This window comes from Argentina silus (assembly GCF_951799395.1).
Source record: "Argentina silus genome assembly, chromosome: 14".
Classification (NCBI taxonomy): Eukaryota; Metazoa; Chordata; class Actinopteri; order Argentiniformes; family Argentinidae; genus Argentina; species Argentina silus.
This window is the reverse complement of record NC_139668.1, coordinates 20,136,387-20,153,969: the sequence shown is the minus strand read 5'-3', so window position 1 is coordinate 20,153,969 and position 17,583 is coordinate 20,136,387. Positions and strand designations below refer to the sequence as shown.

The following is a 17,583-nucleotide window of genomic DNA, read 5'->3' as shown; positions in this document are numbered from 1 at the left end:
CCCTGACCTCAATGTCAACATCAACGTTGTCCCCTTGACGGAGGTGGAACACGATCGCCTGGAGGTCTGCCCATCCCTGGGGGGGTTCCTGGCCTTGGCCCCCTCGGCCCCCGGCTCCCCAGCGGGGGTCAGCCCCACCCTGCTGTACATCGCAGAGGAGAGTGTGGGGCTGATGAGGGCTTCTGACCTGGACTCCCTGACTGTGGAGGAGGAAGAGGACCTGAAGGAGAACAACAACAACAACAACAACAACACGGTCACAGAGCCCCGCCTCCACCTCCTCCTCCACCACCACCACCACCCTCTCTCCTCCTCCTCCTCCAGCCCAGCACGGAGTGGCTGTATTCAGACTGAGATCTAGCTCCCTACACACACACACACACACACACACACAGAGAGAGAGAGACATGTTTCTCCTGTTAGCTAATGCTAGCTCTCACAGCGACGCTAACCTCCAACCCACTTGTGTGTCTGAATGGAACTGCACGACACGCTTTACCCAGGCTAGGGGTCTGGGTCTTTACCCAGGCTAGGGGTCTGGGTCTCTGGGTCTTTACCCAGGCTAGGGGTCTGGTCTCTGGCTGGGGGTCTGGGTCTTTACCCAGGCTAGGGGTCTGGGTCTCTGGCTGGGGGTCTGGGTCTTTACCCAGGCTAGGGGTCTGGGTCTCTGGGTCTTTACCCAGGCTAGGGGTCTGGGTCTCTGGCTGGGGGTCTGGGTCTTTACCCAGGCTAGGGGTCTGGGTCTTTACCCAGGCTAGGGGTCTGGGTCTCTGGGTCTTTACCCAGGCTAGGGGTCTGGGTCTCTGGCTGGGCGTCTGGGTACCTGGGTCTTTACCCAGGCTAGGGGTCTGGGTCTCTGGGTCTTTACCCAGGCTAGGGGTCTGGGTCTCTGGGTCTTTACCCAGGCTAGGGGTCTGGTCTCTGGCTGGGGGTCTGGGTCTTTACCCAGGCTAGGGGTCTGGGTCTCTGCCCAGGCTAGGGGTCTGGGTCTCTGGCTGTACTGACAGGAGCCAGGTGGTCTGGGTCTGGCTGGGGGTCTGGGTCTGGCTGGGGGTCTGGGTGTGGTGAAGACAACAGAATGTTGTAGAGAATCTCCATGCGAATGTGGTGACAGACAGGGTGTAGGAGGAGGCGTAGCAGAGCTAGACCGAGGAATCCCATTGGCTGATTTAGCTCCTAAGGAGCCACGTAAGTGGTCATGCCGGCCGAGGGCCTGGGAGGTCTAGATATGTCACGTGACGCCAAGCGCCTTTGGCCATTGGTCGAAACACTAGATGGATGAGGAAGTCCTATGAAGGTCAGAGTTGGATGTCTGAGGATGGGTGTGAGCAGGGGAGGCATGAGGGGGGGTAGCAGCAGTGTTATTCAGGCCCGTCCCGATGCTCCGACTATCTACAGAGACTATCCACAATGCCACTGATGCTTTCTGTGTGTGTGCGTGTGTGTGTTTGTACGTATACTGTGTGTGTGTGTGCAACCCTAACTCTACCCCTAACACCTAAATGCCAGTGATGCTACTAGATACACTACTTATCTCTGTGCTCAACCTCTGGGCCACTGTAGCGGAGGCGATTAGGAGTCAAGCTCTAGTGACGAGGTAGCCCGGCTGCCTGAGACCTGTAAACTCAAGCCTCTCCCTCGGACCTTGAGAACGTCCTCTCGGGCCTCACGGTAGACGCTTGGGTCTTCCATGTCGGGGGACCCGGGTTCGAACCCCTTCCTAACCCAGTCAGTGGCATCACAGGCGGCCCGGCTGCACGTCGGGACGGGCTTTAGCCCGGTGCTACGCCCTCCTCATGGATAAACTCCCAACCAAGCTCGGCCGTGTGGCGAAACCAAGGATCTCATGTATGTGAAAGGATGTTTTCACGATGTCAGAGTCGGGGCTAAAACCCACACCCAGACCAGCCACTGTAGCCTCTCACACCACAGCCAAACCATTGTCAAGCTGTCAGTTAAACCTGTCAAACAGATGAATATATATATATACACACACACATACACACATACACACACACACACACACACACACACACACACACACACCTAAGAGGCACCAGACGATAGTTATCTCATCTTTCTTCTCTGTTTTTCTTTTTCTTTTCCCATGATGATTCTTTTTATGAAGATTATTTTATTATTACTCTTGTAAAGATGTGATACTTCTGGTTTGTTTTTTTTGTTCTATAGTTTTTTGTTTTTTGTTTTTATTTTCCGTTTTGGGAAAGCTGGTATTATTGTTGTTATTGTTCTGATGATGATGATGATGATGTTGAAGCCCTGTGTTCAGAGGTGTTGACCTGTGTCAGACTACCAGTAGAGCAGGGGAGGCTGGTGGAGGTGGAAGAGCAGGGGAGGCTGGTGGAGGTAGAAATCGGAGGACGGGCTCATTGTAATGCCTGGAATGGATGATGCACACGTGTTTGATACCGTTCCTCATTCCGTTCCATGCATTACAATGAGCCCATCCTCCGATTTCTACCTCCACCGGCCTCACCAGCGTTGGAGGTATCTGGCCAACCAAGCCTACTGGTAGAGGGGTGCTGAGCCCCAAAACCCCCTCACAAGCCTCTTCCCACCAGCCACCCCTGGAGACCTGAAAGCATAGGATAAGCCAGGGGAGGCTGGAGGAGGTAGACAACGGAGGACGGGCTCATTGTAATGCATGGAATGAGGAATGTTATCAAACTGCTACCATTCCGTGCATTACACTGAGCCCATACTCCTCCTGCTTCCCCCGGCTTCCACCTGTCCAGTCATTCCAGATCTACAGCAGTGCCTTGTGGGTGGGTGGGTGGGGGGGGGGTCAAACTGAGACGATGCTGTCCTCTTGAAGAACACGAGACAGACCAGATCTGTCAGAAGTCTGAGGAAAGCCCATAGAAACAGAATGAGTAGAACAGACAGGCCCATTCAACTCAGCATCCCATGGTGGGTGTACTGGCGGCCATCTTGTGGTTTTGAACTCACAGCTTTATTAACAACCAACTCAACAACTCACCTGACATTGGAATGTTCAGTCAAATGATGCTGAGTTGCTATGGCGATGCCTCTGAATGTGTGGCGTCTCTCTGTGTTCTACACACACAGCAACAACAACGATTACCATGACGATTTTGTATTCCAATTCCATGGCGGCCATCTTTTTAGTGTACTAGCCACATTGCCACGGTCTGAGGGACCGAGTCTGTTCTACTCATTCTACTTCTATGAGGGAAGTGGTCGTTGTCTTGGAGCAACGAGCAGCTGGGCGGAGCTCCGTGTGTTAGTAGGTCACAGAGATGAGAGGTGACCAGTGGTGATGTCGCCAGGGGACCATAGAGGCCAGGGTTTGACTCCTGCCTCCGTTTTGTGGTTTAAAAGAACCTGCGGTGGCGCTGAAAGGCGCGGGTGATTTAACGACGTTCTGGTTTGTTCACGAATTCGATGCAAATTATTTTTGTACCTTTTTGTCGACTCATGGTGCCTTCTGTTTCTTCTGCTGCGTCCTAAACCGTCCACTCGCCCCCTACTCCCTAGCCTCCTACTCCCTAGTCCCTTACTCCCTAGGAGCCGCGGTTTGGAATGCAGCCAGTGTGTAAACGTCCTCCTCCGTGTCTTCTGGAGAGAGAGCAGACAGAGAGATGTCTGTGTCATGAGGTCAGGTGACCTGTGACCTGTCTCCGTCCTAGTCCAGGACGCTATCAAGACACCCAAGCAACCAATCAGGGGCTTTAGTTCAGGAGGTGCGACCGCATGCTGCGTTCCGATAGGAGCGTGCCGTAGAACAGGTGTGAGTGTCTCGTCCTATCGAACGGGGACTCAGCTCAGTCACGCCTCTGTCTGCAGCACTCTGGCCACGCCCCTGACGCCCGCCTACCAAAGACTTCCCTCAGGCTCCACCCTCCTGGAGTCACCGGACACACCGGGGGAGGCCGGCGGAAGTAGAAATCAGAGGACGGAGGCTCATTGTAACGCATGGAACGGAATGAGGAACGATGTCAAATGCACTGTGTCCTCATTCCGTTCCATGCATTACTATGAGCCCGTCCTCCGATTTCTACCTCCGCCGGCCTCCCCCGGTTGCTCTCCCCGTAGCCCCGAGCCTGAGGAGGCCAAGCCGTTTGCACTGTCCAACTACTCCAGTCCCTCACTTTACTACACTCGCCCCTACTTTACTGTAGCTTCACGTTCCCATGGTAACCCGAGCCCTAAGCCATGGTCACGCCCACCTCACAGCGCAGCACGGGAGTCTGACACCGAGTCCCAAATACACACACACACACTACACACACACACACTACACACACACACACACACACACACACACACACTACACACACACACACACACACTAATCTTGTTCCCAGCCACCCAAATGTTCGGAGGTCTGGTCACACACACACACACACACTACACACTACACACACACACACTACACACTAGTGACCAACCACTCCTCTAGATCTGAAACCAAGTGTCTATGCCGTATGGTAACAGTGCCACCTAGCCTATCAGAAGGCAAAGTAAAGCCATGCCCATATATGGCTTAGACATCTAATCTTCTCAGATCTACAGGAGTGCATGGTGGGTAGGCAGGGGTCAGGGGTTAATTAGAGATTTGGGACCCAGTTGGTTTAACGCTGCTCAGAAACCACTCTGGAATGAAACGATGCCACAAGCTGCAGTTTATTCTTTCATTTGTCTTTGGTTTGTTTGGATCCCCTTTTTCTTCTTTCTTTCCCGATCTCAGTCTTCTCTGAAGACGGCGGCGCCGGGCGGTGTTTCTGACCCGAGCAGAGAGGAGCTCCTGGTGTTTGAATGTGTTTCCTAATGTTGCTTTATCATAATGAGTGTAAATGCATATCTAAAAAACAATAAAAATGATGAATCCATTTTGTTTTGTGTTGTTGACATTTTTGTTTGTGTGCGTGCGTGAGTGTTTGAGTGTGTGTGTGTGTACATGTTTGAGTGTGTAGTTGCTGTCAATTCTCGTCGATGAACAGAGTGGCATTTGATCGTTTGAGCATCTGTGCGTCTACAGGGCTTTATTTAAATAAAGTTGGGCCAAGATTGCCAACATATCAGTGTTGTGATTCCCATTCCTGCACACCGTCCTAATGGACTCTCTGAAAGTTTCAACTTCTATCAGAAGAGGATACAGTACACAGGATACAGTACAAAGCAGAATGTCAGTTTATTTATGAAATTGAGTAACAGTCCCTGGCTTGGAGGCGGAGTCGCAGCATCCACCGTGCTTTATGTACAGCAGTGACATTCCTCACATGCAGGCCGCTGCTGTCAGGGAATGAATGCTGCATGTGCAGCTTATTACAGGAAAACAAAGCAGATTGTTGGATCATAGAGGCCTCCATCGCTGCTGTAGTCACGGTAACACTTTCTTTGGATAGTCCAACATACTGTCGATGGTTTGGAGATGTTTAAGTAACTTATCAACAACATTTCAACGACTAACTGTTTCCTAACCCAGCAGTTCCCAAACTGGGGTCCTGATTTCAAATTGGGGTCCCCTGAGAAAATGTAAACTAACCTCTATGATTTGATAAATAGGTTTGTATGAAGACTAACATTGTCTGTGTGTTGGACCTGCAGCCTATCTTGCAGTGTGTTGGGGTTCATATCCAACCAATCAGAGCATATTTTAGTAATTGGAACACACTTGGACGTCATTATTACGTGTTGGCGTAGCAACCAAGTTGTTGGGGTCATGAGACACAAAACGTTTGGGAACCCCTGCCCTAACCCTTACCTGAACCCCTATCCCTAAACTTAACCCTAAACTCACTCTAACCTTAAGCCTAAACTCGCCCTAACTCTAACCCTAACCTTAAGCCTAAACTAACCCTAACCCTAACCTTAAGCCTAACCCTAGCCCTACCAAGCCATTGCATATCGACAGAGCTGCTGATGACAGTTAGAGCAGGAGATCATCTGACTAGCAGATCCAAGCAGGCAGCATGCTTCTGAACACAGGACTGGAGAAAGCAACAGAGCAACCGTTAGCAAATCAAATACTGTATTCTAGACCTACACTACACACTGACCGTACAATCATCTGGTCATCTGAGACGTTGATTCTCCTCCAATGGAGAACGTGTGTAGGTACTCCCAGAAATCTGAAGCATACGGAGGTCAAGTTTCCCTGTTGACCCCCACTACACACAGCTGACCGTTGGCCACTTTCAACATTCGCTGTTGTTGTTATTTGTTATATTTCAATAAACGTTTTGGGGTGTCATTATCAATATAGTCAGCAGTCATCACCATCCATCACCTGCATCTTAGTTCCCCACTGGAAACCGCACCACAGACCCCCATTGGAAACTCCACTTCCATACCCCAGTAAAGAGCTGTGAAACCCTACAGTGACTCCCTACAGTGACTCCCTACAGTGACTCCCTACGCTGACTCCCTACGGTGACTCCCTATGCTGACTCCCTACAGTGACTCCCTGCTGTGACTCCCTACAGTGACTCCCTATGCTGACTCCCTACGCTGACTCCCTGCTGTGACTCCCTACAGTGACTCCCTACGCTGACTCCCTATGCTGACTCCCTCATGGTGAAGGTCAGTGACAGTATTGTCAACGGAGGGTTTGAATCTGACAAAGGCACACATCTTCATACACACACCAGGGGAGGCTGGCCGAGGTAGAAATCGGAGGACGGGCTCATTGTAATGCCTGGAACGGAATGAGGACGACACGTTTGATACCATTCCTCATTCCATTACAATGAGTCCGTCCTCCGATTTCTACCTCCGCCAGCCTCCCCTGACACACCCCCACCTTGCATCTAGAGTACGGTGCAGTTTCCCGTTGTGAAGAACTCCTTTCTGCTGCCTGCATCAGGAGGAGGAACACCGGGTCACTACTGGGACCAGGGGAGGCAGAAATTGGAGGACGGGCTCATTGGACCGGTCCTCCGATTTCTACCTCCACCAGCCTCCACTGACTAGTAGCTTTGTTTTGTTTCTGTGGACACCAGCATCGGGGTCAATTCCATTTCAATTCAGTCAATTCAGGAAGTCAACCGAAATTCCCAATTCTCTTCCCAAATGTCCACCTCTATTCACTTCGAATGAGGAGAGTTTAGAATTTTGAATGTTGAATGTGGAATTTGGAATTTGGAATTTAGAATTTGGAATTTGGGATTTGGAATTTGGAATTTCAGAGGTGTCTGCTCATGTGCAGGTAAAGCTGCGTCTGAAGTCGTGTTCTTCGTTGTAGAATGAAGTGTGCAGCGGCCTGAATGACGTCTAAACAACGGCCCTGCGACGTCAGAATGCTTTAATGAAGCTCTCTGAGGTTATGTGACCAGGTCAGGTGACCACGTCCTCCATCTTAGTTGTAGTTCGTTTCATGTCCTCAGTGAGGATACATTCTCCATCTCAGTTGTAGTTTGTTTCATGTCCTCTGTGAGTGGGAGGAGTTTCCTGACTTGGCCCAGATGGGAGGAGTTTGTCAGCTTGGACAGCCTTTTTCTGTGGCCACGGCAACGTGTCCATTCTGTTCCACAGTCTTTTCCTCATCCTCTCATCATCATCATCACCACCACCATCATCATCATCACCATCATCATGTATCACATCTGTCATCAAACCTGAGGATGAAGGAGTACAAGGTGTTAACCACCAGCCCTGTGTGTGTGTGTGCTTACCCTGGGTGTGTGTGTGTGTGTGTGTGTGTACCCTGTGTGTGTGTGTGTGTGTGTGTGTGTGTGTGTACCCTGGGTGTGTGTGTGTGTGTGTGTGTGTGTGTGTGTGTGTGTGTGTACCCTGGGTGTGTGTGTGTTCCCCTCCATCAGGCTCTGTCTGAGCAGACCCGTCACCACCTCCAGCTCCTGCTCCGCCTCCGTCACGTTGGGGTCCAGCTGCAGCACCTCCTGCAGATCACTACTGGCAGCCAGGTAGTCCTACACACACACACACACACACACACACACACACACACACACACACCCAGGGTAGGCACGCACACACACACACACACACACACACACACACACACACACACACACACACACACACACACACACACACACACACACACACACCCAGGGTAGGCACGCACACACACACACACACACACACACACACACACACACACACACCCAGGGTAGGCACGCACACACACACACACACACACACACACACCCAGGGTAGGCACGCACGCACACACACACACACACACACACACAGAAAGAGAGAGAGAGAGTTACATCTCTCCCTTCTGTCCCTGGATCTGACAGACAGTGTACATGGGCTGTATGTTTTACCTTGCATCAGCAGGCTAAGACAATCTTCACACAAGACACACACACACACACACACACACACACACACACACACACACACACACACACACACACACACAGGTAGGTACACACACACAAACACACACACACACACACAGGTAGGTACACACACACAAACACACACACACACACACACACAGGGTGAACTGTGAACTTTGACCTAAGCATCGATTATCAGTCCAGTCACCTGTAAGCCTTTATAGGCCAGCGCACGTCTGTAGAAGGCTTTCTTATTGGCTGGCTCCTGCTGGAGGGCGGAGTCACAGTCCTGCCTGGCCTGGTCAAAGTGGCCCAGCCTCAGGTAACAGATCGCCCTGCAGGAGAAGCGTTGCCATTGGTCAGTTTGTGTGTTTATCTGATTGGAGAGGATGCTGATTGTACTCCACAGTGAGGAGAGTGACAATGTTCCTTCTGTCAGTGATTTTTACCTGAGCGCTTACGCCCCCTACTGTTGGAAACGTATATGACAGACTAACATCCCCCATAGACGCCTTATCTACAGCTATAACTCTATAATAATAATAATAATAATAATAATAATAATAATAATAATAATAATAATAAACTTTATTTATATAGCACCTTTTTAAAACAGTGTTAAATTGCTTTACAGATGTGCAGATAAAACAAAAGTATAAGAAGGAAAACAGTAAAACACAACGCATTAAAAATAATAAGCCGCATCAGTTAAAGGACAGTGCGTGCGTGTGTGCGTGGGTGCGTGCGTGCGTGCGTGCGTGCGTGCGTGCGTGCGTGCGTGCGTGCGTGTAGGCGTTCTGACCTGTTGGTGAACACAGAGCATTCCCCTGGGCGGATGGTCAGACATTCGCTGTACTTCTCCAGTGCCTCCTGGAAGTGGCCCTTCCTCACCTGATCGTTCCCTTCCTGTTTCAGGGACAAGAAGCGAGCTTCTGCTTTCTTAGCTGCAGAGAGAAGAAGAAGAAGAGGAAGAGGGGGAGGAAGAGGAGGAAGAGGAGAATGAGGAGGAGGAAGAGGAGGAAGAGGAGAATGAGGAGAATGAGGAGGAGGAAGAGGAGGAAGAGGAAGAGGAGAATGAGGAGGAGGAGCATGTGAGAAATTAATCATGTAAGAGGACGTCATCCACACAGAGCAACATGGTGTCCTTTCTGACCAATCAAAAGCCTGTGTAGTGGAAGTGTCACGTGACGAGGTAGCCCTGCCTCAGACCTTGAGGATGTCCTCTTGGCCTAGTGGTCGATGCTTGGGTCTTCCATGTGGGAGACCCAGGTTTGAACCCCCCTCCCTCTGTCACACCTGAATGGAAGCCTTCCCTCGGAGCTGCTCCTGGTGACGTCAGTGATTGGCTGTTTGGTTGAGTTTCTATGTGCAGTGTTCTGGGCACCCTTAATAAAGGGTTTATAAATGGTTTATAACTAGTCTATAAATAATAAGAAATGGTTTATAACTAGTTTATAAATAATAATAATAAAGGGTTTATTACTAGTTTATAAATGGTTTATAACTAGTTTATAAACTAGTGATTATGTGTTTACCGTGTAAAGCTGTACAGTGAGGAGCACACATGGGACCAATGAAAGACCTGAAAACTGCGGTGGAAACGGCACGCCAACATTTTCAGGAGTAATTAATCAATCAATAACCAATCAATAACCAATCAATAAACCATGACCAGAATCTCTGACGTTAGGGCGGAACTTAAAATGGATTGAATAGAACAGTAAAGAGTTCCATGTCCATACTTGATAGTCAAAGGGTTTGTCAATGGTGTTCTATGGTCATCAGCACTGTTATTGAGGTGTGCCCGCGTGTGTGTGTGTGCATGTGTGTGTGTGAGAGAGAGTCATGTGGGTCCTCCCTGCTCTAGCCTGTATCCAGCTGTAGGAAACCTGAGCTGGTTTGTTCCATTACGGCCCTCTGACTGGCCCGCTGGGGTCTGGTTACACGCTGCATAATTCATGGCCTCCAGAGACGACCTCGTCATCAGGACTACGGAGGCTAGGGAGCATCCCGACCGCCTCTCCATGACCCAGTTATCTCACTAACTGGAACAGCTGGAACACGGTTTCCATGACTCAGAAAGCAGCAGGTTGCACATTTGCACTCTCTCTGCACTACACACACACACACACACACACACACACACACACACACACACACTCACACACACACATACATACATGCATACTATTACTTACTGCTGTTGCTGCGACCCACCCCACTACTGCTGTTGTGTTTCTGCTGCTACTACTATTCTCCTTATGTTGTCATTATTACTGTTCTCCTTATGTTGTCATTATTACTGTTCTCCTTATGTTGTCATTATTACTACTATTCTCCTTATGTTGTCATTATTACTATTCTCCTTATGTTGTCATTATTACTACTATTCTCCTTATGTTGTCATTATTACTGTTCTCCTTATGTTGTCATTATTACTATTCTCCTTATGTTGTCATTATTACTACTATTCTCCTTATGTTGTCATTATTACTATTCTCCTTATGTTGTCATTATTACTACTATTCTCCTTATGTTGTCATTATTACTATTCTCCTTATGTTGTCATTATTACTACTATTCTCCTTATGTTGTCATTATTACTACTATTCTCCTTATGTTGTCATTATTACTTCATTGTTGCACTGGTGAGGAGCTAGCTTAGCTTGTTGAGGAGCTAGCTTAGCTTGTTGAGGAGCTAGCTTAGCTTGTTGAGGAGCTAGCTTAGCTTGTTGAGGGGCTAGCTTAGCTTGTTGAGGAGCTAGCTTAGCTTGTTGAGGAGCTATCTTAGCTTGTTGAGGAGCTAGCTTAGCTTGTTGAGGAGCTAGCTTAGCTTGTTGAGGAGCTAGCTTAGCTTGTTGAGGGGCTAGCTTAGCTTGTTGAGGGGCTAGCTTAGCTTGTTGAGGGGCTAGCTTAGCTTGTTGAGGGGATAGCTTGTAAGGAGCTAGCTTGTAAGGAGGTAGCTTGCGCTAAGTATTTCATTGAACCGTCTATGGCTGTATTCTGTGTATATGACGAATAAACTTTGATTTGATTTGATTTGATTTGAGGTTATTGACTTCACAGCCTGGACAGGCGCTGATATTGGGACTGTTTCTTCAGAGGCTTGTTGTTGATAAGAACGCGGAATGATTGTTTTTTAATTAATTTGTTGTGGAACTGGATTCCTGTCCAGAAAATGAACAACCACATGGCTTCTGTTTACAAGTTGTGGCTCCCTGGAGATTTGGCAATATGAAACCTAACCAAACCAAATGAAATGCAATAAAGTAATGTGTGTGTGTGTGTGTGTGTGTGTGTGTGTGTGTGTGTGTGCTACCTTCCCCCTGTGCAGCGCGGTCTGCCCTGGCCTGGGTGAGCTCTGCGCTGGGGGTCCTCTCTGTCCGGTGCTGCTGGGCTGACAGGGGGACCAGGGGGATGTCAGGGAGCTGGTCCCTCCAGCCTGGACCGTCCTGCTCCATCAGCACCTTGGTGATCCTGGCACACACACACACACACACACACACACACACACACACACACACACACAGACAAACACACACAGACAAACACACACACGCACGCACGCATGCACACATACATCCCACACACAAGTCTTGACATATACTGATGATGCCCAAGCTACAGCAAATGTTGATATGAAACCGTTTGCTAGAGTTCTATATGGGGTTAGGGTTAGGGCTAAGGTTAGGTTTTCATATGGACAATCTCAATGAAATAATGGGCCATCGCGTGCGTGAGTGTGAGTGTGAGTGTGTGTTTTAGTGTGCCTTTAGGTGCGTGTGTGTGTGCGTGTGTGCGTGTGCGGTACGGTACCTGTGGACACTGTCCTGGGCGGCCTGGGTGTGCGTGTGTGTGTGTGTGTGATACCTGTGGACACTGTCCTGGGCGGCCTGGGTGTGTGTGTGTGTGTGTGTGTGTGGTACCTGTGGACACTGTCCTGGGCGGCCTGGGTGCTGATGTCTATCTGTAGGACGGTCTTGTAGTCGACGTAGGCCTTCCTGTAGCGCTCCAGGCTCTCATAGGCCATCGCCCTGCGGAGGAGGGGCTTCAGAGAGAACGGCTGCAGCTCCAACGCTCTGGAGGACAGGATAGGATCATAATAATAATACCGGTAATCATCATCATCATCATAATCATCATCATCATCATAATAATGCATTGTATTTGTATAGCCCTTCTATCACATACCTAGAGCACTTCACAGGTCAAGCAAAAATAAATAAATAGGGTAGAGTAGAATAGAATAAAATAAAATAGAATAGAATCAAATAGTACTTTATTAGTCCATCTGTTACACTGTAGAAACATGTCACTGTTCAGCTCTGCCTTCCCTTAACCCCCCCCCCCCCACCACACACACACACACACACACACACACACACACACACACACACACACACACACACTGGTAATAGGATCAGGCAGAGAGAGAGGCTCAAACCCCCACTCTGGGAATGGTGACATGGTGTCCTCATTATCTCACCTAGACTACCAGAGCCTGGAGGGGGGAGGGGGGGAGGGGGGGGATAGAGGGAGAGAGAGGCAGGGGGAGAGAGAGAGAGAGAGAGAGAGAGGGAGAGAGAGAGAGGCAGGGGGGGAGAGAGGGGGGGAGAGAGGGGGGGAGGGGGGGAGAGAGGGTGGGGGATAGAGAGAGAGAGGCAGGGGGGGAGAGAGAGAGAGAGAGAGAGAGAGAGGCAGGGGGGGAGAGAGAGAGAGAGAGGGAGAGAGAGAGAGAGAGGGAGAGAGAGAGACAGACAGACAGTGTGTGTGTCTATGTGTTTGTGTGTGCGTGTGCGTGTGCGTGCATGCGTTTGTGTGTCTGTGTAGGTATCTAACAGTGCCAGTTATGAAGTGTGTGTGTGGATATATGTGTCGACTAACTAGTGTGTGTGTGTGTGTGTGTGTGTGTGTGTGTGTGTGTGTGTGTGTGTGTGTGTGTGTTAAGCCCTGCTGAGGGTATTATAGCTGGAAGGAAATCCTCCCAGACCAGCTAATACTCTCCTGTCATGAATATGACGGAAAAGACCAGATACATGTGGGTCTATGGGGAGTAGAGTAGAATAGAGTACAGTACAATAGAATAGAGTACAGTACAGTAGAGTAGAATAGAGTACAGTACAGTAGAGTAGAGTACAGTAGAGTAGAATAGAGTACAGTACAGTACAGTAGAATAAAATAGAGTACAGTAGAGTGTAGTAGAGTAGAATAGAATATCTCACAGCATCTGAGGCTGATGTCACCAAGAATGTTTGAGTCATAACCCTGACACTCCTTCAGCTAAGACTGCTGCCCTCCCTCCCCGTCCCTCCCCGTCCCTCCCCGTCTGTGTTCCAGTTGTTTCGGTGTTCGTCCTAACAACAACACATTCCTGTTCCTGGGACGGTGAAAGGATGCAGGGTGGGTTGTTTTCCTGCCTGATCTGAACGGAGGACAGTCTAACAACATTCCCCATTCCTGCTGTTTCATTCCCAGTAGTAATCAACTGAAGAAGTCAGGAGGCAGAAAGTCCCTTCGGAACCAAACCGCTTCTAATAGCAGCAAGACAGGTCCTCCTCCTGCTGACCTCAGGCTCACGTCCTGGCCGTTTCTCACCGCTCTCTGACACACACGCACGCGCGCACACACACTACACACACACTACACACACACACGCACACTACACACACACAGACACTACACACGCACGCACACAGACACTACGCGAGCACGCACAGACAAACAAACAGACACACACACACACACACACACACATCCCAGAGCCATCCCATAGTAATGTCTGTAGCAGCAGGGCAACAGACAGAGGGGAGAGGGGGGTCTGACCTGGTGCAGTCCTGGATGCACTCTGAGCTGCTGCCCTCCTTCAGGTAACAGGCCGCCCGGTTGGAGTAGAGGATGCACTGGTCCTCAGGACTGTCCACGCCTACACACACACACACACACACACACACACACACACACAGGGACAGAGCACCGTCACATAGACACACACACACAGACAGGCACACATACACATATACACACGTACACACGCACACACACACCATTCAGATCTCAGTAAATCTCTTAACTTGCTAGATGTCACTCAGTCTTGCTGTGTGTGCGTGTGTGTGTGTGCGTGTGTGTGTGTGCGTGTGTGTGTGTGTGTGTGTGTGTGTGTGTGTGCTTCTGTCCATTCAGGAGTAAAAGGCTGTCCACTGCTGTTCCAGCCTCCCTCAGCCCTCTCTGCAGCGTCAGTCGGTTGCCATGGGGAACATCCATCACGGATACTGCTGGTCTGTCAGTCCTGGTGATGTGGCCTCTAGATCGTGTTTGATACCATTCCATGCATTACAATGAGCCCGTCCTCCGATTTCTACCTCCCCCAGCCTCCCCTGGTCTACAGTCTAGTCCAGTGCTGGGTATGGTTGTTGAAAGTGTAGTATTAATTTCATAAATACGTAAATAAATAAATAAATAAACCTACAGAATACAATCCATCACTTTCTAGGTAGGAGAGACATGTGATGGACTTGTTCATATCGACCCTTATTGATCACTTCAGCCTTCAGCCCAAACCTGATAGCTTGTACAGGCTATGTGATGACATGTTTACAGCAAACAAACCATTTCACAAACCATGTCTCGCTTGACCCGTTCTAAAACAGCAACAGGGATTGGCTGAAAGGTCTGGGGTGACTGGCGTGGGAACCAATCACAATGCAGGATCCTGTGCAACCAGCTATGTATGGTTACTATTGGCCACTCATCATTTGTGCCGCAAGGTATCAAACACGCACTGTAGATCACCGTCGAGGAGCGAGAGGAATGGAGCTTCTAGAAACAGGGACAGGTGACAGTGGACCTGAACCTGATAGCCCAGTACACACACACACATTAGGGAGGGAACTGGATCCCTCAGTGTAACCGGCGGGGTTCGAACCCGGGGACCTCTGGCATGGATACCACAGACGTAAACCGCTATACCAAGAACACATCCTCGTGGTACCAGGGCTACACCTGGGCTTAGAAGTCGCATGGAGGGCTACCTCATCACGGGAGCGTGATTCCAAACCACCTCGGCTACATTAGCGTAACGGCCTAGACTAGACAGCCATCGCTGTTACTGGGTTGGACTTCAAGCGAGGCTCTTTAGAGATGGGTACAAAATGGCCGCAGTCAGATCTCTGACACTTAAAGAACTTCTCTAGAAGTCCATAGAAACAGAATGAGTAGAACAGACAGGCCCTTTCAACTCAGCATCCCATGGTGGACGTACTGGCGGCCATCTTGTGGCGTCCCATTTGGAAGTTTTAGCTCACAGATTTATTAACAACCAACTCAGCTCAACTGACATCGGAATGTTCCGTGCCAGTGCCGCCTTTAAAAACTTGTTTTTTACTTCTCTCTGTGTTCTACACACACCACAACAATGATTACCATGGCGATTATGTAGTATTACAATTCCATATCGGCCATCTTTTTGATGTACTAGACAAAGTCTGAGGGACCAAGTCTGTTCTGCTCGTTCTATTTCTATGGTGAAGTCATCCAACACATGACGGCAGCTGAGATCACACCCTGCAGATGATGCCTTCTGTGATGTAACAATGCCTTCTGTGATGTAACAATGCCTTCTGAGACTAAACCAGTGTTCTAGAACACTGTCTGACAGTCTAACAGAAAGACAGACTGCTCTTGGTATTGTTTCTACTCCACGGAAGGCTGGTCCTCCGATTTCTACTTCCACCGGCCTCCCCCTGTCCCTGCTCCTCCTCTCACCTGCGTCAACACAGCCAGCGATAGCCTGGGAGTACTTCTCGATGGCCTCCCCGAACTGGCCGTGCTTGAAGAGGTTATTCCCCTCGTTCTTCAGACGGGCCAGGGGGGGGGGCAGGGCGCCAGCGGGGGCGTCCAGGTAACTGGTGTCCCCCCCGGTCCCGGTCCCCGTCCCCGTCGCAGTCCCAGCGGGGGTGCTCTGCTGACTCCCCTGGCCCCCAGCTGAGCTCCTCTCTCCCTGGGTACCGTTGGCCACCGGAGGGGCCCTCTCTGGAGCTCTCTGTCCCCCCCGGGGCTTGTCCGTGCTCCCACCCCTGCTCCGTCTGCTGCTGCCTCCCGGGGTGCCCGGCTCCGGCCTGGACCACCCACCCTCCGCCCGGCCGGGGGGCTTCTCCTGCGCGTTCCCCATATCTGCACTTCCTCCTCTCTTCTTCTCTCTCTCTCTGCAGAGTTGCAGAGTTGCAGAGTGTGTCCGCTGAGCTCCTCTCCCTCTCTCTCTCTCTTTCGCTCTCCTTCTCTTGCTCCCTCCCTCCCTCCCTCCCTCTTTCTCGAGCTGCAGCGCCGAATGACCCTGGTTGGCTGGAGGAACTGTGTCAGACACGCCCCAGAGGAGGAGTCATTGGTGACATCACAGAAGGGGGCGGTCTTGTAGCATTGCAGTGCTGCGGAGCCGCTCAGAGGGAGATGTAAGAGGGCACTGGGTTGAACAACACAGAGAGAGAGGGGGGGGGAGACAGAGGGGGGGGGGGGGAGAGGGGGGGGGGAGAGAGAGGGGGGGGGGAGACAGAGGGGGGGGGGGGGAGAGAGGGGGGGGGAGACAGAGGGGGGGGGGAGAGAGAGGGGGGGGGGAGAGAGAGAGAGAGAAAGGGGGGGAGACAGAGAAAGGGGGGGAGAGAGAGAGAGAGGGGGAGACAGAGAGAGAGAGGGGGGAGAAAGAGAGAGGGGGAGAGAGAGGGAGAGGGAGGGGAGAGAGGGGGGCGGGACAGCTAGGGGATCACAGGCATTAATTTCAGCAGCCAGGTTCATGGTGTCAGAGCACAGAGGGAGAGGGGACACCCTGACACACCAGCCTGAGTCCACCTCGGTTTGGCTTGGCTCCAGGGGAGGCTGGCCGAGGTAGAAATCAGAGGACACGCGTGTCTTTGATACCGCTCCTAATTCCGTCGCATGCATGACAATGAGCCTGTCCTCCGATTTCTACCTCCACCAGCCTCCCCTGCTTGGCTTAGAGTACACAAGGGGAGACAGTTGGAGTAATCAGCATGGTCATAAGCCTGAACAGACACGTGGGCGTCCCTAATGACACCACCCGCTGTGACACCGAGGCTGGCACAGATCTGGTCTGCTAACACCACCTCCACCACCATCCTAGTCTAGTGAGAGCCATTACAAGCCCATAGAAACAGAATGAGTAGAACAGACAGGCCCATTCAACTCAGCATCCCATGGTGGGTGTACTGGCGGCCATCTTGTGGTTTTGAACTCACAGCTTTATTAACAACCAACTCAACTCACCTGACATTGGAATGTT

At 50.6% G+C, this 17,583-nt stretch overlaps 2 protein-coding genes across 3 annotated transcripts in view; one reads left to right on the top strand and one right to left on the bottom strand.

The window, feature by feature from the left end:
- The window catches only part of LOC310814785 (E3 ubiquitin-protein ligase RNF19A-like), a 23,982-nt gene extending 21,569 nt beyond the window's left edge, over positions 1 to 2,413 (top strand). For both annotated transcript variants that reach the window (XM_083684286.1, XM_083684285.1), the window contains exon 11: positions 1 to 2,413. This exon is cut by the window's left edge and continues 287 nt beyond it. In XM_083684286.1, the coding sequence (XP_083540412.1) occupies positions 1 to 361 (361 nt within the window). In that variant the 3' untranslated portion in view covers positions 362 to 2,413.
- A 4,373-nt stretch (positions 2,414 to 6,786) lies between these two features.
- spag1a (sperm associated antigen 1a) lies at positions 6,787 to 16,461 on the bottom strand (the record flags this gene model as incomplete). The annotated part of the gene is made up of 8 exons (XM_083684264.1): positions 6,787 to 7,601; positions 7,776 to 7,913; positions 8,503 to 8,629; positions 9,097 to 9,238; positions 11,614 to 11,771; positions 12,221 to 12,373; positions 14,118 to 14,217; positions 16,056 to 16,461. 8 exons carry the CDS (start codon positions 16,459 to 16,461, stop codon positions 7,596 to 7,598), a joined length of 1,230 nt encoding a protein of 409 aa, XP_083540390.1. The 3' UTR covers positions 6,787 to 7,595.
- Between the last annotated feature and the right edge of the window lie 1,122 nt (positions 16,462 to 17,583).